At 36.8% G+C, this 23,061-nt stretch overlaps 1 protein-coding gene across 1 annotated transcript; it reads right to left on the bottom strand.

Moving 5' to 3' along the window:
- Positions 1–249: 249 nt before the first annotated feature.
- On the bottom strand, positions 250–22,528 carry gxylt2 (glucoside xylosyltransferase 2). The gene is made up of 7 exons (XM_077198103.1): positions 22,071–22,528; positions 12,787–12,982; positions 10,394–10,525; positions 10,051–10,302; positions 8,997–9,120; positions 4,546–4,718; positions 250–2,052 (listed from the first exon to the last, which is right to left on the bottom strand). Exons 1-7 carry the CDS (start codon positions 22,343–22,345, stop codon positions 1,870–1,872), a joined length of 1,335 nt encoding a protein of 444 aa, XP_077054218.1. The 5' UTR covers positions 22,346–22,528; the 3' UTR covers positions 250–1,869.
- Between the last annotated feature and the right edge of the window lie 533 nt (positions 22,529–23,061).

Here is a 23,061-nt window from a genome sequence, read left to right on the forward strand (position 1 = left end):
ATTTAAAAACAAGTATTAATTATTTCGCTCTGGAATTTGAATTTACTTTAAAATTGTAAAATTTACTTTTTACTAGTAACCACCAGCCCACCAAAATATCACACATTGACAATGTTTATGGTTTATAACTTTTTAAACTGTTAAAGTAATCATTATTAAGTCTTGCCTAAACATATATGGTCTGACCAACATATTGAAATGTAATGCTTTTGATAATAGATAAATTAATATAAAAAATATAAAGTCAAATTAATATTAAATGCATATTTATTTATTACATTTCTGACATACACACTTCTGTATAAAAGGACAATACATAATAGAAGACATTCAGAAAGACAGAAAAACACACTTGATACGAATTTGAACATCACTGGTGCATCTCTTGACACAGAGATAACGAGATGTATAATAGTCTCCTGAGTTTCCAGTTAAATAAATCTCATCACTGATCCCAGACCAGTGACAGGAGGCTGGAAACTGGTCACACATAATTAAGCACATTGTGCTAAATGAACGTCAAAACCCACATCAAAACACTTACAACACACTCTCCCCTTTATGTTTGTACTTTCACACAGAAAGTCAACAAACAAATTAAAAGGCTGCAATTACACAAACTTAAAATTGTAGAATTTACTTTTTTTATATATAAAAAATGGGTAAACTGATCATACTGGGTCCAAAGAGTTTGTTTTAATAAACAAATCTTATTGCCTTTTTAACTTATCTTTCATTTTACTTTCTCCAAACTCAGTATTTGTTTTAAAAAGTGCAATTAATTGCAAACTGTACATCTGTGTATTGTTTTACTTTTTTTTTATAATGTTGTTTTTATTCATATTATACTGTCATGATGTACAAATCTTTCGAATTGTCAGTATTTTATTTAAAATGACCACTTTAATTTAATCCCACTATGGCAAAAGTTCCTAATAACAAAGCACGGGTTAAAACAACCAAATGTGTTCTCTGGAATTGACAGAATATTGCTAAAAATATATTTTAACCCTTAGACCTTTTGGGCAGCAGGTTATCCTAAAAGGAAACTCTGCCACATATTCAACATCAAATTCATTATATCCATCAGAATAGGCTTGACACATCAAAATACAGGACACCTGACCTAATTGGAATTCTTACAAAAAGGCTTTGTGATATATATATATATATATAAATGCAACCCCAAAGAAAAAATTACAACATCAGACTCCTTTCTAATCTCACTAACAAGTCATCTTCAATGTAAACAGTGTGAACATCCACCATTAAGGCTGTGCCGTACATCTTTCTGTTCTAAAGGCTGACAGGCTAATTCTCTTTGGTTGTTTCTGCATGCTACATTCATTTTTGTGGCTTGAAAACAAGGCGTTATATCTCATGCAATTAAGCAGCAGAATGCACAAACAAATTGGTGCAGCCACGTAAGTACAAGAATCAGATAAAGTGTACTTTGACACAAATGCTCTAATTTTGTAATACTAGACATGATGACAAACTAGATGCTGAAAAATGGTACAACACAGTTGTAAATAAATAGCTCTGAATCCATATTTTTGGATTTGCTGAAAACAGCTTTGCCAACGAGTCTCTCATATTCTTTCAGGAACATTCAGATGGTTGATATCCCACAGTTGGAGGCACTCAATGCATTTGGTTACTTCTCTGTCTCCCTCGAGTAAACCAAAACTGCTTCTCGCTCTGCTTAAATCTCCAACTCCGCTGGCTCATGAAGCTCATACTGAGCCTAATGGACCAAATGTAGCTCGTTTCTGGCATTGCTCGTCTTCAATGAAAAAAACAAAACAACACTCTGATCCAAGAAGCAGGCAGAGACTCTTCCTTATGATGTTGAAATGCAGCTGAGGCTCATTTCTCATGTGGCAGTCGGACATGGCGCACCACTTTTTTCTCATAAACAGCCCTCATGGTCTTCTCGATCTGTTTGAGGAACACCTGTGGTATTCTTCCACAAAGGGTGTTAACTGTGTCTAGGAACTTAGTCTGAAGAGGGTAAAACAAAGACTGGAACATGTTCTCCTCAAAGGGATACTGAAAGAGAAGATAAAATACAAGTTTGAGGAACTGCTTTGGTATAATTGTGGAGGCACAATGAACAAGATCCGCATCATATCTGACTGAATTCTGAACAGCAGAGGGGCCTACGAGTCTCAATCATACAAAAAGCTTCCTCGTGGGAGAGACGCTTTCCTCCTATTAGCCTTCAAGCAGAGATTCAAGTAAACTGCACTCTGAATGCACATGGCAACACTTCTATTTATTCTCATATGACTCAACACCCTCAGGATTTGTTTTGTTAGCACTGAAGAATTAGTGGCCTAAGCAAGCAAAGACAAATGACAAATTATACTTCTTAATCTTAGTCATTTTTATGCAGGTGTATATATAATCTGTATATATACAGGTCCTTCTCAAAAATTAGCATATTGTGATAAAGTTCATTATTTTCCATAATGTAATGATAAAAATTAAACTTTCATATATTTTAGATTCATTGCACACCAACTGAAATATTTCAGGTCTTTTATTGTTTTAATACTGATGATTTTGGCATACAGCTCATGAAAACCCAAAATTTGGCGGACAGCTCAGGAAAACCCAAAATCTCAAAAAATTTGCATATTTCATCCGACCAATAAAAGAAGTGTTTTTAATACAAAAAATGTCAACCTTCAAATAATTATGTTCAATTATGCACTGAATACTTGGTCGGGAATCCTTTTGCAGAAATGACTGCTTCAATGCGGCGTGGCATGGAGGCAATCAGCCTGTGGCACTGCTGATGTGTTATGGAGGCCCAGGATGCTTCGATAGCGGCCTTAAGCTCATCCAGATGGTTGGGTCTTGCCTCTCTCAACTTTCTCTTCACAATATCCCACAGATTCTCTATGGGGTTCAGGTCAGGAGAGTTGGCAGGCCAATTGAGCACAGTAATACCATGGTCAGTAAACCATTTACCAGTGGTTTTGGCACTGTGAGGAGGTGCCAGGTTGTGCTGAAAAATGAAATCTTCATCTCCATAAAGCTTTTCAGCAGATGGAAGCATGAAGTGCTCCAAAATCTCCTGAGAGCTAGCTGCATTGGCCCTGCCCTTGATAAAACACAGTGCACTAACACCAGCGGCTGACATGGCACCCCAGACGATCACTGACTGTGGGTACTTGACACTGGACTTCAGGCATTTTGGCATTTCCTTCTCCCCAGTCTACATGCAAAATTTGCTTTCATCCGAAAAAAGTACTCTGGACCACTGAGGAACAGTCAGTGCTGCTTATCTGTCGCCCAGGTCAGGCGCTTCTGCCGCTGTTTCTGGTTCAAAAGTGGCTTGACCTGGGGAATGCGGCACCTGTAGCCCATTTCCTGCGCACGCCTGTGCACAGTGGCTCTGGATGTTTCTACTCCAGACTCAGTCCACTGCTTCCGCAGGTCCCCCAAGGTCTGGAATCGGTCCTTCTCCACAATCTTCCTCAGGGTCCGGTCACCTCTTCTCGTTGTGCAGCGTTTTTTGCCACACTTTTTCCTTCCCACAGACTTCCCACTGAGGTGCCTTGATACAGCACTCTGGGAACAGCCTATTTGTTCAGAAATTTCTTTCTGTGTCTTACCCTCTTGCTTGAGGGTGTCAATGATGGCCTTCTGGACAGCAGTCAGGTCAGCAGTCTTACCCATTATTGCGGTTTTGAGTAAGGAAACAGGCTGGGAGTTTTTAAAAGCCTCAGGAATCTTTTGCAGGTGTTTAGAGTTAATTAGTTGATTCAGATGATTAGGTTAATAGCTCGTTTAGAGACCCTTTTCATGATATGCTAATTTTTTGAGATAGGAATTTTGGGTTTTCATGAGCTGTATGCCAAAATCATCAGTATTAAAACAATAAAAGACCTGAAATATTTCAGTTGGTGTGCAATGAATCTAAAATATATGAAAGTTTAATTTTTATCATTACATTATGGAAAATAATGAACTTTATCACAATATGCTAATTTTTTTAGAAGGACCTGTATATATATATATATATATATAGTAAGATTTTTTTTTAGCATGGATGCATTAAATTGCTCAAAAGTGACTGTTAAGACATTTATTATGTTACAATAGATTTCTACTTAAAATAAATGCTCTTTTTTTTTACTTAATATTCATCAGAGAATCCTGATAAAAAACCATTTCCATAAAATATTAAGCGGTTATTAATCTTATTAAATATTAAACTGTTTTCAACATTGATGATAATAAGAAATGTTTTGTGAGCACCAAATCTGCATATTAGAATAATTTCTGAAGGATCACTGGAGTAATTGCTACTGAAAATTCAACTTTGCCATTACATTAATAATTACATTTAAGAATGTATGAAAATAGACAAGTCTTTCTTTTATTATAAAGAATATTTTGAAATACTATGCTTTTTATTGTACATCTAAGTGAGTCAAAAATTTTGAATGGTAGTGTACATATATAATTGTCATCAATCTGACAACCATTCTATTAGTTCTATCATATAAATGTCTCCTGAAAATGTCTCACCTCATGTATGGCATCATACACCACTCTAAATGCAGGCTGCTTGTCGTCATGGTACACTCCACGGTTACCATGAAGAATAGACACTCCCTCCTCTTCACCAGCTTTGCAATTGCTTCCATACATGCAGTGATCTGGCCTGTAGTTCCACTGGCATGGAAATATGTACAGACACTCTGTAGACACAAAGAAAAATATTCAACGTTTTAACCAAACTGAAAATAGCATAGCTATGCAGCACTTGTGCAGGGAATCTTCATTTGTCTTCTATTTGTTGGTGTTTGTAGTTGTGCTAGTCTTTTGGACCTATGCACTACCCTTGCCAAATGTCTCACCAATTTAGAGACTTTAATTACTGCACCTGTCAGTATCTGTCACACCTGTTCCAGTCAAGAGAAGTGTTAATCTACACAAAAGGGTCTTATCTCTATAAAACCCAGATAAAACGACAACATTCAGGAGGGCGAGGAAAGAGAGTTAAAACATTTTTTTTTTTCTGAGAAGAGAACAAATGGAAAGGTGTAGCTTCAAGCCCTGCACAAGAAACAACAATCAGAGTAGGAAAGTTTAGTTATCATGTACATGATTAACACCCGCAAGGCTTCAAAAGTAGAATAACAGCTTTTCAACTTGTATTTAAGCCTCCAGCAAACAACACAATTAAAATAGCGCTGTAACAATCTAGAGTGCAAATCAACAAAAATAAAGAAAGTAGACAGGTTTATATGAGAGTTTAAATGATGCACCGAGAAACTTTCTCTTACTTTTTTCTACTGTGTCAGTGTAACATACAGTGATGGTATCACATATGCTAATATCATAATTTTGCCATTTGATATTTACCATAGTATGTACCAGCTTATGAAAAACGTAATAGTATTATCACCTTACATGTCTAAAAAAAATGGTAAAACCGAAGTATTTTGACATGCACCATGGCATACTATTAGTGTAGTACCAAAAACAAGTTTGGGATCTGGGATCTCCAAAAGAAACCTAGGGGACTATTAGGAGGGCATTTAAATATCCGTAGTGTAATGTCTAAAATTGAACAAGTCAAACATTTGTTATGTGACTCCAATCTAGACTTTCTCTGTCTTTCAGAAACATGGTTAAATAAGAACTCACCATCGGCAGCTTTGAATATACCCGGATATAATTTATTTAGACGAGATAGAGTTAAGGGAAGAGGTGGTGGAGTCATGGTTTACCTGAAGAATAATATTCACTGCACCCAGATTCAACTATCTAATGTAAATCTGGAATGTATTGGATTAACTATTACTCTTTCTTCTCAAATGTCTTTTGTTATGTTCTTACTCTATCGTCCACCTTCTTCTACCAATACCTTCTATGATGAATTTAAAAGGTTACTCAAAGAATGTAATTCAAAACAAGAAGTCTTACTCGTAGGTGATTTTAATATAAATTGGGATGACAAGAGAAACAGGAATTCTTTAAAAAGAATTACAGATAATATGGATTTTACACAACTAATTAAAGGTCCTACTAGATTAACCGCATCCTCACAGACGCAAATTGATTTACTTTTCACCAATAGGCCAGAAAGAGTTGAGAAAACATATAACCTCATTACTGGATTAACTGACCATAACCTAATTTTATTCTCAAGAAAGATTACAAAAAATAGATTTAGGACAAATAAATATCATTCTCAGCATTCTAGAATTCCTAAAAGTGAACTTGAGAATTTCCAAATGACTATAAATAAAATAAACTCGAATGAAATTATAGCTGGGAGGAATGTAGAGGAAGATAGTGAGAGATTTATAAACACAATTCAGAGTATAGCACAAGAGTTTACAAAAACATCCCAAGGTAGGAAAAGGAGTAAAAAGAACTGTCTACCATGGTTGAGTACAGATTTACTGAAACTGATGAAGGACCGAGATCATGTATTAAAAGATTTTCTGAAGTTTAAATTGCCAATTGATAGACAAAAGTTTATAATGTTACGTAATAGGGTTACTCGAGAAAGGCTAAAGCAAACTTTTTTATTAGTATTATTCATGAGTCTAGAGGTAATACTACACAAATCTGGGAGCATATTAAGAAATTAATTGGTGTAAATAACAGTGGATCATCAAAGCAACTACAGTTAAAGCTACATGGTAAAATATCTGAGGATCCCTTTGAAATGGCTGAAGCCTTTAAAAGATACTTCATTGACTCTGTAGATGAGATTTCTCAAAGTTTCACTGAAACAAAGGATAACATTTTGGTGGACTGTCAGCTCCAAACTTCTAAACCCCAATTCTGTTTCAAGTAATTCAAGTAACATCTCCGAGCAAGAGGTATTAAGGATAATTAAAACACTTAAGACTTCCAAAGCTAAGGACTGTTACAGAATGGACTCTATAATGCTCAAGTCGTTAAAGGACCGCTTAGCTCCATCCATTACAAATATCATAAACCTTTCAATATCTCAAGGGATTTTTCCAAACACATGGAAAACTGCTCTTGTGTCACCAATTTTTAAAGGAGGAGATCCCCAGATTATCAGTAACTATAGACCTATCAGCATTTTGCCTGTTGTATCCAAGGTGATGGAGAAGTGGGTTTCAGAGAAAATAGTCTTTTATTTGAACAACAGTGACTTTAGCCTGCATCCTATGCAATTTGGTTTTAGAGCTCACCATTCAACAGAGACTGCTACCCTTTTCCTTCTGGAAAACATTAAATCCATGATGGATACGGGGGGTATTGTGGGGGCAATTTTTTTGGACCTTAAAAAGGCCTTCGACACTGTGAATCATGGAATACTTGTTAACAAATTAGCTTCTTTTAATTTTTCCAATGATACCATTAAGTGGATTGATTCATATTTAAAGGGAAGAACAAACTATGTAAAGGTTCAAAATCATAAATCCACTGCTTATACAAATAATACTGGTGTTCCGCAAGGATCTATACTTGGGCCATTGCTGTTCAGTCTTTATGTTAATGATCTGCCTTTAGTTTGTCCCGATATAGAAATTCTATTATATGCTGATGATGCTGTTATTTATGTACATAGCAGCACAAAACAGCAAGCTGCTTTAAAACTAACCAGTGCAATGAACTATATCACAACATGGATTGACGGATCATGTCTAACGTTAAATGTTTGTAAAACGGTTAGCATGTTCTTTTCAAAGCGACCATGTAGCGTTCCAGACCCTGACATAATGATATCAGGTCAAAATTTGCAAGTTGTGACTGAATATAAGTATCTGGGTGTTTGGATTGATTCGAATCTCTGTTTTAGAACTCATGTAAAAAGTATGTGCAAACGAGTTAGATTTAATTTAAGTAATTTTAGATTTGTTAGGGAATCATTCAACTTTGAAACTGCTATGATATATATGAATGCCATGATTATCCCGCATTTTACATACTGTTTGACAAGCTGGGCACAAGCTAACAAGTCTACAATGAAGTCACTGGAAAGTCTTTATAAACATACTCTTAAAGTTTTAGTTCAGAAACCTAATAGTTTTCACACCTGTCAAATTTTAAATACCCATAGACTTCTGAGTTGGGATAACTTGATCACTTACAGTAACCTTTGTCTAGTTTATAAGATATTGCATAGCACGGCTCCACCTCCACTGAAGAGATTTGTTATGCAGAGAGCAGGCACTCATGTCACTAGAGGTATTACAAGAGGGGACTGTATCATTCCCACTCGAAAAAGTGCCTTTAGTCAGTCAGCGTTCTCCGTAACAGCAACTAAACAGTGGAATCTATTGCCTAGGCTGATAAGAGAAACAAACACGTATCGTTCTTTTACTGGTCAGCTTAAGAACTGGCTAATTGATAATCAGATATGTGCACATTAGACTACTGACTGCCAACTGAAAATTGTTGCTTGCTAGCAGATTGTCTTGTGTCAAACTTGGTTATCTCTCATTTTTTAGCCTATGTTGTGTGCTGATGTTGCTTGTTACTTATTGTTGTGTGTTGTACTTGTCGTATCATTACTTTTCTATGTTGTCATTATTTGTGGACTGTAAAAAGTCATTTTTTGTTTTTATATCTTGATTTTAGGTTGCCTTAATAACAACTGGCCAGGGACAACAGATGAAAATTAGCCTGTTGAGCTAACTCTGGCTCATTTACAGTTATTTTACTGTTAATTAATGAGCACTGTCCCTGTAAAATAAACCAATAAATGAAATGAATAAATGAAATGAAGTTATCTATACCTCTGTAGTTTACAAAATACTTTAAGAGCTTCAAATAATACCATGGTATTGACATGGCACATATCCAAAAACCTGGTTTTAATATAGTGCATATTTTGATATATACCATGGTATTTACAACATACTTCAATGATACTTTAAAAACACCATGGTACATGTCCAAAAAAACAATATTCTTTTTTGCTTGTGTTGTCTAATCTTACCCATCATAATCAAGTATTTCTTTGTGCAAGCATATCTTTGTACCTGGATTGTAGTGGAAGATGATGTTGAGAAGGTCTTGGTCTCCCCATGTGATGTGGTTCTTGTATTTCTGATAGAGAGGGTGTAGCAGATTTTCCCACGACAGACCGCTAGCGATCATGCTGTTCTGTAAAATCAATAGTGGCAGGTTATTTTCCTCAACAGTGAGTCTGGCAGCCACTTTTCAGACAGCTGTTGATATGGAAATTTTTTTCAGAAGAAGAAATGTTCTTTTTGTCCTCCCAGACAGCCTTGAAAATGTGCTTGGATTGGAAATTACAGTTCTAGCTGAGTTACAGAAATATGCTAATCCAGACTGCTGTCACCCACTCTCTCTCTCTCTCTCTCAACGGATGGCAATCAGTAGACTTCCATCACTGCCTAATAAAAACAGCCTGAGGTTAAAAGGGTTTAAATCGGCAGAGAAACCTCAGAAGATATGTGAACGCCAAAGCCTCAGCCCACTACCAAGAGGAATAAACTATATAAGGAAAAGACTGGAATTATCAAGTAATAATCGAGCACTTTATGAAATCTAAAACATTTGCATTAATTATTTTATGTTTGTAATACGTGTATAAATCAGAAATGCATTTGACAGAGATGCACATATATTAAAATTTTTGCTGATACTGATAAGCTGACAATCATTTCAAGTTATAGTAGATAACTGATAAATGCCAGATATTTAAGATTTGTATGTCTAAATAAAATATACAAAATAAACAACTAAAAACTTAAATTATTAATTTTAAATGCTATAATTGAATTTGAAGAGAATTTAGGCATCACATTATAATGTTCAATATGAAAAGTGGATATTGATTTGCCAAAGATTACATTTGAAATTATTAGTGCTTTTAAAGATTACCTTTGCTGTCAATAAAATAAAAATGTAAAATGAAGACTGGTATGGAACAGAGTTATATTAATTTCTAGTATTTGAAGTTCAAAAAACAGCTATGTGGACTAGTATTGTGGACCACTAAAATTTCACTATATTTGGTCTACAAATTGACATCAAAATTCAAGTCATGTCAATTGTAGTGTTCCTTACCCTGAACAGAGTGCTACGAATCCGTGTGAGGTTCATTAGCATGACCCCTGAATTGACCCCTGTGACTCCATAAAAGGGGTGCCTTGCGAAGCGGCTATACCAGCCGATCTTGGGGATCTCGTGCTCTGGGGCCATGGCAGCTAGCTGAGTGCTGTTGAAAGCCTTCAGAAACTTCCAGATGTCATCCATAGGGCGGAGAAACAGAACATCTGTGTCCACATACAACAGCGAATCCACGTCCTTTAGGATTACCTGATATCAGAAGAAATACTTGGTTACATTCAGTGTGGTGAGATGGAAAACACAAACAAATGAACAAAAAAATTAAGCAGCAGGAACCTACAGGAAGAAACAGCCTCTGGGCAGCACATGGTTTGAAGAGTTTCTTCCATTCATCTGCATTCCCCACAGAGAAGGTGATTGGATATATGCTGTAGAGAAACCTGGAGGACACCGTCTGAGGCCACACACTGAACTGTGAGAAGAAATTGAAAGAATCAGTCAATGTCATGACTGTCAGCCTTCAGTAAACTGCACATCTATTGCTTACAGGTGTCAGCGAAGAGAAGTGTGTGAGAGAAACCTGTACAAATCCCTCAAAAGAGCAACATTTTGTATCTTTTGTAAGATTTGTGATTTATAGAATGTAGTTTAGAATTCCTGAAGAGATCTACCCATAGTGGTATACCTTGTTTTAACTAAGTAGGACATGGCAAGTTTTACCCCCTTTTTCACATGAAAAGTGAAGTTTCACATTCACACGTAAGCCTAGTTCCAGACTAAAATCCATGTTTGAGCTGTTTTAACTGAAAGCAACTTGCACTGACATATCTTAGAAAAAAAACATTACCAAAACAGTGGCACTGACATATTTTAAGGCACGTTTATAAAAGCTACTTATATGTCCTAATTAAACTATGGCCTAAAGCCCTGTCTGTGAATCCAGGCTTTAATATCTTGAGGATCAAAATCTCCGCTATCAGCTTTGGCACAAACCTATTTGTAAATTTATGTTTTAATGTTTTTTTTGTTTTTGTTTTTTTTTTACAATTTTCTGCAGAAAGAGTAAACACATTTAGCTACTTGGGGTTGTTTTTGCATTTTTTGCATTTATGTCTAGAGATAAATAAAAAAAACCCTAAGGGAGATGTATGACCCCTTTGGTTAATGCAAGTTTGGAAGTGACAACCCATATTAGTTATAGAATTTTTTTTTTTTTTTTTACAATGCCAACAAAAAGATACGCAACACCATGAACTTCACAGGCACAGCAATATGTAAAATTATTCAGAATAGAAAAACAGATCATTTTCAAAATGCCTTACCACTCTAAAACATGGAACAAGCGCAACAGAAGCTTAGCATCGGGACTCGGGTGTTTTTTTGCCTCCACATCATGCATTAAAATAATTGAATGCACAGCTAGCCGTGGATTATCCCTTACTTATTATTAGCCGTAATACCACCAAGTATTAAACGACAGTATTTTATTGTAAATTCCACTGTGTACATTTATTTAGATGCATGTCAACAACAAAAGTTATGAAAGCCATTTTTTCCTATCTACTTGGATTTTATTAGTCTCATTTAGCTTCGTTTTTTCCAGCCGCCTGTGATCCCATCAGAAAAGACTTCAACCCATTTTTGAGTCATAACAAATCAGTTAAGAACCACAGGTTTATGATATCCTGCTGATAGCCAAATAACTACTGAAGAGGCTGCAGAAAAACAGAGGAAATCTTTTGAATAACAAACATGACATTGCATTCCTTCTCTATCTCTCTTCAAAGCCTTCAGATCCTTTATCTTCAGCAGTACGCGCAGGAATAGGCCAAGATCAAGATCAGCTCAAGGCCAGAGGGCACCTCTCAAAAAGCATCAACTGTCTAAATGTAAAAAACAATGTAGTGCTATTTTCAATAACAGTCCCTCTGTGGTGAGAAACATTGTAAACGATTAAGACTGTAGAAAAAGACCACTCTAGAAACCAAATAATGTGTTAAGAGCATGGTAAAGATATCGATAGATTTATTAGGTTTCTCACATTACCCTCCTCACCAGACATTGTCGTAGGGTTACCACAAAGCCACTAGTACAATCAAATTGACAATCACGGTTCTGTCAAAAGTCGGTTTAAATACACTGAGAAATCTTAGGGAACAAACTGTATAACTTACTAAGGATGTAAAACGACAATTAATTAGCCTACTATAATTATTTATGATATGAGGTTTGCAAAAGGTTAATTACCCCTAATTTAAGCAATAATTATAGTGAGTTTGCCATAGCAAATCCCTGGAAAAATTATGAATAGTACCAAATTAATAAATACACTGCATCTTTTAATTTAGAAAAACAGTAATCAAACTGACTTGTTCTCAGAACAAATATTCACAGTCTCATTAGTTATGTTGGAGTTGGCATATTACATTTAGAGATTTAAGTTGCAAGGAAAAGAATCAGAGTGAAGCAAGAGTCCCAAAATGTGTGCCAGATTTTTTCGAGTTGCATAGTTAGGGGATGAAACTTTGTCTGAAAGTCAGTTATCAATTGCAATGCTTTCCAGAGAATAAAGATATGCCTTAAATAAGTAAAGATACTCAAACCCCTTGAAAATAAACATCTGAAGAAAAAACCCCCACATATTTTAGGTCACCAGTGAGCTAGACATTACAATCAAATAAAAAAATAATATATCCACAGCCAAGATGAAATAATCATGGGACATGCTCTCACCCCTTTTTCAAATTGTTCGGCCAGGTCCTCCTCTGCAAAGATGTGAAATTTGATCTTCTTTATGCTGAAGAGCAGTGCTGACTTCAACATGTTGAGCGTTTCATCTACACGGTTCCCACAAGCCACCACTGCCAGGTGCATGACATCCTCTGCTCGTATGACCTTTGACACAGGGTGCCCCACCTCACTCTTCTGCCTAGAGGGTAAAGAAAAAAAAAAGCTTAAATCCATACGAACCATGACATCAACAACAAAAAAAAACATCTGGTACAAATCAGCTGGGTCATAACCATGAGACAACATGGTCGTGAAATACTCCTTATTCTGTACAAAGTTCCTCAGGCACATGGAATGACTCAAGGGTAAACAATTCTGAGTCAGAGTCAGATTTGCAACCAACTTGATCAGAGAGCACACAAGGGCACGCGTCTTTAAAAAAAGAATGAGAAGAATGCGTTTGTGTGCTTACAAATGCGAGACGAAGGTCAGATTCACAATGGTAAGCTTATTATTGTAAGTGTTTATATTTTAGACCTAGCGGGATGGTTTCGCATGAAATTGCATACATACATGACGTGTCCGAGCATGTCTAGTCAAATCCGTAAATAGAGAAAAGTTGCTCCGGCGATTTTGATGCGTGTATGGTGTGAGAGGGGCATAGGTTAGTGGTCACAACGAGTGAGAAAGGTTGACAGAGCAGCTAAATGTCGAACCTCCGGGGAATCACCCGTTTTATAAGAAACACTGAACAGTGGAGAGTCTGCTGGCAAAAAGAGAACGCGACAGAGCTCGTAAAAAATGAGAATCAACATTGGCTTGGCTTTTTGGAGATGCATGAACTGAGGGATTTGAAATGTTATAAAATACAGAGATGGCGTTATTACTCAACAGGTGAGATTAACAGGTAAACTGCCATATGTAGCTCTCTATCAGAAGCATTATCTGTTTTGAAGGGTCATTTCATTATGGTTAATGGGTATAGCTACAGTACTGTCTTCAGCTAGTCAGCTTGAGATCTCTTCCATCCAAATTGGTTATGTAAGACTGGAAAAACTGTAAGAACTGTAAGAGAGGGCTACTCTCTGAGAAAACAAAGGAAATTACCATTTGAACTCACTCTTGTGTACCATTTGAGACGCAAGTCTCACCTTAGAATCATTCTAATCTACATCTCTTTCCCTTTACCCCCACTCTCCCTCCCTCATGGTGAGATCACCTCGTGGAGAGAACTCACACAATAATCAATATGGTTTTAATGTGAACAATTATCATACAGTTTATACTGTACATGTTTGGTATCATTTTAAATGTCTCAGTGCGACTGGTACAAATGTCTCATTCCCAAAGAAGTAGAAAAGGTAATAAAGTTCTTAATGGTTTAGAAATATCTTGCACACAGAAGGGTGTGTCTTCCAGACAAATGGCCCTCTGCTCTCAGAAGGTGTTAACAGTGTCCCACTGTTAGCAAATGGTTACCCCCAGTAAGCCTGGGAAAGTAAGGTAAATTTCCACTGTGAACTCATGTTTACATTTGAAATGAGGTCTGTCTATATAATGAAATGGAACCAGGCCTCAGGGCCTTTTCTGTATCTCAGATCAGCCCGTTAGGCTGAGAGCGGTCTCTCAGCCTCACGTATTTCTAATGTCGGGTAAACATTTTTCCTCTTTATTCTAGAGCATTTGATGTTTTGCATTGATTATCTTTGAATTGATTATGAAATTGTAATGATACATTTACCTGACATAATAAATTGTTATATTTGATTATTCTAATTGACTTTGACATTATTTTCATTCAAGAGTTTAAAAAGAATAGTAAAACATTCGCTCACATTTAATGATGCACAGATATCATTAAAACCTGTTCATTTATGGAGTCAGATGAAATAACGAGAAAATACATGAGAAAATGTATTGCATTTAACCAAAAATAACGTCCGTCTAACACATTTACATAGAAAAACTATGGAAAATTACCGCAGAGGAATGCAAAAACGTGTTCTGTGTGAACCGGCCCAGACAGTCTGCAAAATATGTCTTGGTCAGCTCCAACCAAGGTGGGATAAAAATCGATATTGATCAATATGGAAAAAAATATAGTGAGCATATTTTTTGCCATATCACCCAGCCCTACTTTCAAAGACAATAGGAGACATTAAACATGTAGATGAGTAGCACTCTTGCTCGTCATGACACCCGATGTTTCACTTGAATACACATTTCCTTGTTTTGAGTCTCTAACAAAATTGTTATTGGTGTGGTGTTTGCTTTTGTGATTCATGTTGAGTCTCCATCACTCCAGAGAAGTAAGCTCTCTAACCCTCTAAGCTCTACCCAAGAGATGACCTCTGGGAAAAAAAGTCCTCCATTTATCCAAGGCTTTGGAGGAGGAAACAAATTCATACCGCAAGAAAAGCATGCAGCCTTTCAGACAGACATCAAAGAGCTTCCATTAAGCCAAGGACGTGCAAAACACTCATGCTCTCTTTTCAACTCAACCACAGACCTTGTGGTATGTGAAATAAAGAAAAGGAAAAACATGGAACACCTTAGGGTTTGACAACAGGGAAGCATGGATATTTTCACACCTGAAAGTTAATTTTCTGATTTTTCTGCCTTTTATAGTCTAGTATCATAAAAGACTGTAGAATCTGCTTTGAAGGCTGCGGTTTCCTGTGGAAAAAGCTTCCCTTGTTTACACCACTGCAAATTAGGCAACAGGAATTGCATCAATGGTCTGATTGAATGATATCAAACAATTTATTCTTTTAATTTTTTTAATCATTTGTCTAAGATTTTGTCTAGTAAGGCATTTGCTTCGGTACCTTTTTTAATCAAAATGGAATGTTCACATGCTCTGACTGATCTTATAAAAATTCTTGCAGTCTGTGTGGAAACATCTGGAAACATTTAGACTGTGAAGGCTGAATTAAATATTGCACTCCTTACAGAGTAAAAGTTAATGCTGACACTGATGTTCCTCTTTGAGCGATACAATTTATTGTGGACAATGTGAAACTTTCAACATGAAATCAACTTAAAAGTGATCTAAAAATGAATGAAAATAAAATAGGGTGGACTTTTATTGTTTGTGTCTCCTCTCTAACTTTTTAAACAATATGAAGTGTATCTCTTACTTTAGCTTCTATGAGATCATTATTGATTATTAGTGTGAATCATTCTTAAAATTAATTTAAACAGGCATTCAATTTAGTGCAACAATTTATGCAAGAATGGTTTTACAAATGATTTACACAGAAATGTCTCCATTGTAATACCAACTAAATTAAAAACACCTCTGATTGGCCATTGCGTTCAAGAAATCAACAGTGATTGGCTACATTGCTCAATGCTGCAAAAACGTGTTGTAAATAAAAAACCTTTGACGCTCTTCAGAGCCCAACACAAATACACACTATAGTGTTTGCCACATCTGTATCGCCAATATGATATTATTACAGTATTGAAGTTTAATAGTTTAATAGATAAAATAGATTAAGGACAATGATTCTCCAAAATGACATTTGTCAGAATAGACCTAAAGGTGGGGTAAGTGATATTTGAAAAACGCTGTTTGAAAGTTGGTCGGACCAACACAACAACAAACGTGTAGTCAATCAACATTAGGGGGCGTATGACGGAGGAGGAGTGAAAACATGCAAGAGGGACATTTGAAGAAAGACTGTAGAAAGAGAGACATGGCTGAGAGACATTACAAAAGAGAAAAGCTCATAAGAATATTACTGAAAAAAATAAGGGTTATGAATATGATCAGGAAAGAGCTCTAGGAGCCGCGTTAATATTAGAAAAGCTTTCCAAAGATGAGGTTGCTCAACGAACTCTTGTTTGTATTTACTCTTGTGTATGCATGTTAATTTTTTGTGCTCTCTTGTCATTCGTTCATCATCTTCACTTTATTTTTTGTGAAGCATTATTTTGTTGCGCTTCTGCTATGACTGCTAGAGAATTTGGTGTTTACTGTTAAGTGTCCTTGTTAGTGCACCCGCCTCGCATGCCAGCGATTGGGGATATAGACCGATTCGGAGCAGGGCGGTTAGGATTGGAGGAGGGTGAGCTTTGGAGGTGGAGCGGAGAAGAGAGGGATGTGTTTGTTTTCTTTAAATACAAATATCAACAGTGTTCAGCAGCAATGACTTTGAGAAATAACATACTGTACCTTTAATGAGATAAACACTAATAGTATCTTTTTTCTGAAATTTATTTATTTTTGTTTCCAATAGGATTTGGAAATCAAAATGATGCTGTACTTTACACTGGATTGTGGAAGCAATAAACTAAACTTGAACAAAACAATGGAAAACACCAAAGAGAGATCCAAAAAAAACATATACAGAACAAATACGCTGTCTGATTTAAGCCAAGCCCTCATGGCTGCGTGTATGGAATTCAGCCAGTGCTTTTCTAATAGCAATTCACCGCACTCCATAATCTATACAACCAAATTATTACCACTTTTCCCCCTCTTCAGAATGTCTTTATACCCGTCCTGGCAGAGCCAGGTTTTCAGTGGCACCTTGACTTTAAAACTTGAAGTGAAACGTTAGTGTTATTGCTTCAGGTTAGAAGATAAAGACTGCAGAGGAGGAATCAACTCATTGAGAGGCACGGATGGCAATGGAGAGATAAAAGAGGCTAGAGAGAGAGACACACACACACAAATGGAAGGCTCTTAGTCTTCCTCCATGACATGTTTATGGCTTTATATAATGTAGCTGCCATGCAGCAGTTGCCTCTAGTCATACCTGCATTACAGATGACCGAGTGAGCTATTCGTTTGACAGTTAGTAGACATTTATTCCTAGGTGCGGCAAAAAACGGGTACAGTGGTGTTTTGTGATTCTGGCAGAGAAAGGTGTTATGAGCACTCAGCTTTCCAGTAATGCAGGTTATTTTGGGAAAGGATGTGATAGAAACATGAATGTACTGCTGCAAGTTTACTTCATTGTCATTTTAATTCATTATTATACTAAAAGAACAGTTCACACAAAAATGAAAATTCCGTCATTATTTACTCACCATCTTGTCATTCCAAACCTGCATGACTTTCTTTGTTCTTTAGAGTAATGTTTTGAAAAATGCTTTTCTTTTGGGAGCCAATGTTGTTTCAACTTAAACAGTTTAACAAAAGACTGCTGCAGTGATGACTTGTTTTGATTATTTTTATTGGCCAACTGGTTCCCTCAACAAAAACCCAATAGGAGTTTTCGATTGGCTTTTGCATCATTGCAGAAAAAGAGCTTTGTAACCAACAACAGTTTATGATTCTTACTAGGGATGTGAATTTCTGCCAAAAATGCCATTCGAAAATATAGGAGCAAAAGTCGATTATCGTTCGAAAATCGGAAGAAAAAAACGTTAAAAAAAACGCACACTCACAATGACAGAAAGGGAGGCCAATTCCATCTTTAGCGATTTGTCATCAAACAAACTGTTTATTAATTGAACAAGTTACATGTTTTCGTCGTTTTTTAACATAGTTAACAAAGAAGAAAAAAACAATAAGCACGACAGTCCGTTTTTGCATCGCCAAACCAGATGCTCGTTAGATAAAAAAATAATGTCATATGTCATAATAATTTTATGCGAACCTGCCTTGTTACTGCAATAGCCTACTTTTTAAATACATTAGTTTCAATCAAAACTATTCGTGTGATGCCACTGCGCAATACACACACATTACCGCGGGATGGAGGGTGTTCATTTCATGAACTGTGGACAATGGTAGCTTATTTAATGTAGCCTATAAATTAATGCGTTCAAAAAACATATAATGTCATCATACTTGTAGTAGTGCTATCGTCGCGTAATAATCTGTTTGGTTGTAAAATGTATTACCTGAATGAAATGAACTCGAATGTATCGTCCTGTGGAATCATTCATTCACAGACAGCATACAAAGATGTTCAACTAGATCTTCATCGCTAGCAAAAATATGATGCATTTGCAGATTTGCTTTCACTAGACTAAACTGTAACTGTTAGGCCCACGGCCACTTCATCCAACACTCTTGATGTTCTTAAATCTTCCTGTTACGACTCCGAGTGTGAATTGAAAGCGCTTCAGAGGATTCAGTGCGTGCAGGAAACTGAACAGACCATTCAAACTGATTTGTGAACCGATTTAGACAGATCTGCCAACTTGTTTGAGGAAGTCTTTGAACAGAATCGACTCAAAAGAGTGATTCATTTGTGAATTGAGCATTGCTCATGCCCATAAAAAAGATGCAGCATGCTTGGATTAAACTATGCATTTAACAGCATGTATTGCATAAATAAAGTAACCAGAGGAACGTCGCCCCAACGTAAGGAAGTAAATGTAGCCTACTTTGTAGATGGTTACTACCATAGACAGTAAAGGTTACTACCCAACTCTATTGGGCGCAGAGTTAACGGTCACGGTGCTCTTCTTCTGTTGTTTGTTTACACTATGTATAAAACACTGGTATCCTATCGCGCAGTAGGGGGTTTCATTCATGTTAGTGACACCTTGGGTGCTTCTCATTTCTTATTTGTGCATCCTCGTTTCCTTTCCTCACTTCCTTTCCTAGCGCCGCAGCTCCTCCCCCTGTAGGTTGTGAGGGAAGGACGCAAGGAAAGAAAATGAGGACGGAGGAATCGAATGAAAGCTTTTTTATACATTGGTATACTTGATCACTTGAACGTCACTTCATAGCGTCATCAGCAGCGCTCAAAGGATCTGCCCTTATGTTGTTGAAGTTTGTTTATTTAAGAAATTCATAATGAATAATAATAAAGCAAGATACCCTGTCGAAATATGTGAGATGTGTGGTTTATAAAAACAGCAAGGGTAAAGTACAAATTCAAATTATTGTCACCGATGTGAAGGGGGAGGAGAATGTATTCGTGCGTCACGTTTAGTCAATAAAACACTTCCGCATAGGATACAGCTGTGTATCCTCGCTCATGACTTCTCTAAAAGCCTCCTCACGCCTCGATCCTCGACTCCTCATGGTGCAATTAGAGAATTGAGATGTCCTTCAAGATGGCTGTGCTTGATTGGTTTCCGGGTCATAGGATGGAGGACAGAGGAGCGAGGAGACGAGGAGGGATATTGAGAAGCACCCCTTGTGTCCCCGACAGGAAAATACCCTGCTGCGCGATCTGTGACAGTTGGCGCGCCGTCTATTATGACACATTGGAATTGCGCGAAAATGTAACGATATTCGAAAAAGTAATTTTCGACTCATCCCTAATTCTTACGTTTTATGCATCATGATAATCTTCACAAATGAACACATTTTATTAATTTTGTAGCCTAAATGCAGGAAGCAAAAAGCTACAGTAGGCTATAAACGAAATACATCACGATCACATGACTTCAACGTCACCACCATTACGACAGCTCTTTTAGTCTTTAATTTAAAGCATTTTCCCTAAAAGGTTGAGTTAGATTGCAAGAGCGTCATTATAAACACAACGAGGCTGTGAAATTGGACTAGTGAGTGCTTTTCCTGTTCGGCATCATGACGTTTAATGTCGTAGAATAAAACATGAAAATATATTGCGCTTGTTTAACTACTGACCTTATTTTAGGCATTTAACCACAAACCCATTGACTTCAGGATGAGGGAACTGAAAGTACTAAAATGCTAACTCATTTCCGGGTTGTGGCCAACACAAATGACATACCTGCCAGACTATATTCTTAAAAATATCTTAATACAGGTTTGGTGTGACATGAGGTTGAATATATGAAGGAATTGTCACTTTTGGGTGATATATTCTTTTTTATAATAGAACAATCAAAAGAAAAATCATTCAAAAGGTTTGTGTTTGTTAGAGCCCTTAGGACAAAACAAACCCTTCGGGCCCCCTGAACGTGATGAAACGTATCATCAGGGACACATTTGTCTGTTTTGCAGTGAGGCAGGAAGCACGTCTGGAGGATGCGCTTAAAAAAGGAAAAACTTGTGCGGAAGAGTTAATCACTTCTAAATAAAACAACAGGTCAAACGGGATGAGATGGCTTTGCCCCTCCCCCTTCCTCTGCGGAGATGGATAGGGAGCCAGGAGTTAAACGCATAGAGCGTTTTCCAAATCACACCCGCTCATCCCTCCCGTTTGTACGGTGAATCTGCTTAACTAATTTCCCCGTTCTGCATTGGCCCTTTGCATTGTGGGTTTATCAGCAGAGAGCAGTCACAGGGGTGTGGACATGAAGACGGATCACTGCTGGAAACCCAACAGGAGGGTCAAAGGGTTGAGATATCTCACAACTGCAATTAGTGGCGTTTATGTGAACCTGTCAGGGGGTGATAACATATGCTTGCTGCAAGAAGGCAAGCAATGAATATTAAACTCATTCTCACTGCAGAATTGATTTCACACTACTTAAAAAAGGCATCCATCTATAGTTCGCCTACCTTTACATGAACGATTTCACACTATCAAAATACTGACACAAATGAACCAATCTTCAGTTCACCTAAAGGATAAATGTGACAGCTCCTTTTAATTATGTCTCAGAAAGGGCGGATCATCTTGATGAATAAACTACTCCATCCTCGAGTCACATGGGACTGTGTGCACTCGCTCAGTACAACCAATCATTGATTTTGTCCTTCGTTCGTTGAGACCCTTTGGGAACGAGACAACTGCATTCAAGGTGACCTTTTTAATAAAGTCATAATTAAAATGCAATTGAGATAATCGTAGTGTGCACAGGGGGCTCTTAGACTCTGCGTTGTATGTGCAATACACACTGGTATCTGGTAAGATTTAAGACATTAGTGCACAGTAATCTGGATGTGTGGACAGTGCAGAAATTGTGTCATGCATGGTTTCCTCTTTGTTACATTAAGAAACAAGATTGCACAATCAGCTCAAGACATTCTTGCTAAAATCTCCATTATCACAGCAGCAGGCTTATGACAAGAATGTTTGGTTGGATTTGCTGTATTGACATCCAGGAAAAGACCAATGATTTATGGGTTGTTATTAAAACATACATGCATTGATCTGCAGTGACTGCAAATTACAGTGAGCGAGGTCATAAATGTTCTTGAGAATCAAACTAATGCACTGATCATGTTTGCAGAAAAGGAATTTGAAAGCAAGTATATGTATCAACTTTAATAGAAGGGAAAACATGCATTATATTATTCTATTACATTATATTATATCACATTTTATTCAAAACGTCTTGAAAACATCTTGACAACTTGAAACAGTTATTTATTCATTCTCTTTTGGGTCAAACTAGTTGTTGATCATCAATAATTTTGCACTTGAAGAATTTCCTACCGAGTCTTTGCGATGACATTCCCTCCTCTGCTGCTCAACTTCGGCTCTTTGCGGATTAGCCTCGGTGGTTTTTGCGGCTCTTCTGGGTTTTGTTTCGATTGTTTCGATTCTTTCGCCGGAGCAAAATCCGCGACATGATTGAAGGATGGAAAATGTTTTTCTTTCGCAACTTCTTTAAGCGGAGGCTCGTCCGCAGCGTTTCCCCCGAAAAAGTACAAAAGTAGGAAAACTCCAAAGCATACCGCGATCGCCACGATCTTGCTGTGAATTCTCATGGTGAAAAAGTGCTCTGTCTGCGTGGAAATGTCTCAACCATGGCTCTGGTTAAAACATGGGGACATATTTGTTGTGTGCAGCCATACTTATTCATTTGTACTGTGATGATGAAGAAGACGATGCTGCTCAGCTTAGCGCCGATATCACACACGTATATGAATCTCTGAAGGCGGACCTTACACTCCTTACCGTAACACTTATAATACTTCTGACGTAAATTGAATACGGTAGGCTAATGCTGCCGAAAGTAAGAGAAAATATAGCTTGATTCTGCCATAGAACAAAACATTTGAAAAGATAATTTTGACTTTATAACACGCAATTGTGAATTTATATCACGCAACAAGTCAGAATTGAGGGATGTAAACTCTCAATTGTGAGAAAAAAACGTCAGAATTGCGAGATAAAAGGTCGCAATTACCATTTTGTTTTAATTCTGTGACATAAACTAGCTTCCATACTGTATGAAAATATATCCAACTTTTTTCTATTTTGTTCATATTCACAATTATATTGTAATATTATATGATATTATATTATTATACACATGTCCTGCTGTCAGGAGGATAGGACTAACACTTTTATTATTAATAATAATTATATATTTTTGTTATATACAGTTTTTGACAAAATAATGTTATTTTTATAGATTACATTGTTGTATGTTCATTATTTTATGATGATAGCAACAGGTTTACGCGTCTAACTTGATCAA

Source organism: Siphateles boraxobius, unplaced genomic scaffold (genome assembly GCF_051911475.1).
Source record: "Siphateles boraxobius isolate OS27281-9 unplaced genomic scaffold, OSU_SipBor_1 41, whole genome shotgun sequence".
NCBI classification, from domain to species: domain Eukaryota; kingdom Metazoa; phylum Chordata; class Actinopteri; order Cypriniformes; family Leuciscidae; genus Siphateles; species Siphateles boraxobius.

Coding starts and splice junctions, on each gene's coding strand:
- gxylt2 (XM_077198103.1), bottom strand. CDS start 22,345: ATGAGAATTCACAGCAAGATCGTGGCGATCGCGGTATGCTTTGGAGTT. Junction 9,121..10,050: donor TTCGTAGCACTCTGTTCAGG/GTAAGGAACACT, acceptor TTGATTTTACAG/AACAGCATGATCGCTAGCGG. Junction 2,053..4,545: donor TGTATGATGCCATACATGAG/GTGAGACATTTT, acceptor CTTCTCTTTCAG/TATCCCTTTGAGGAGAACAT.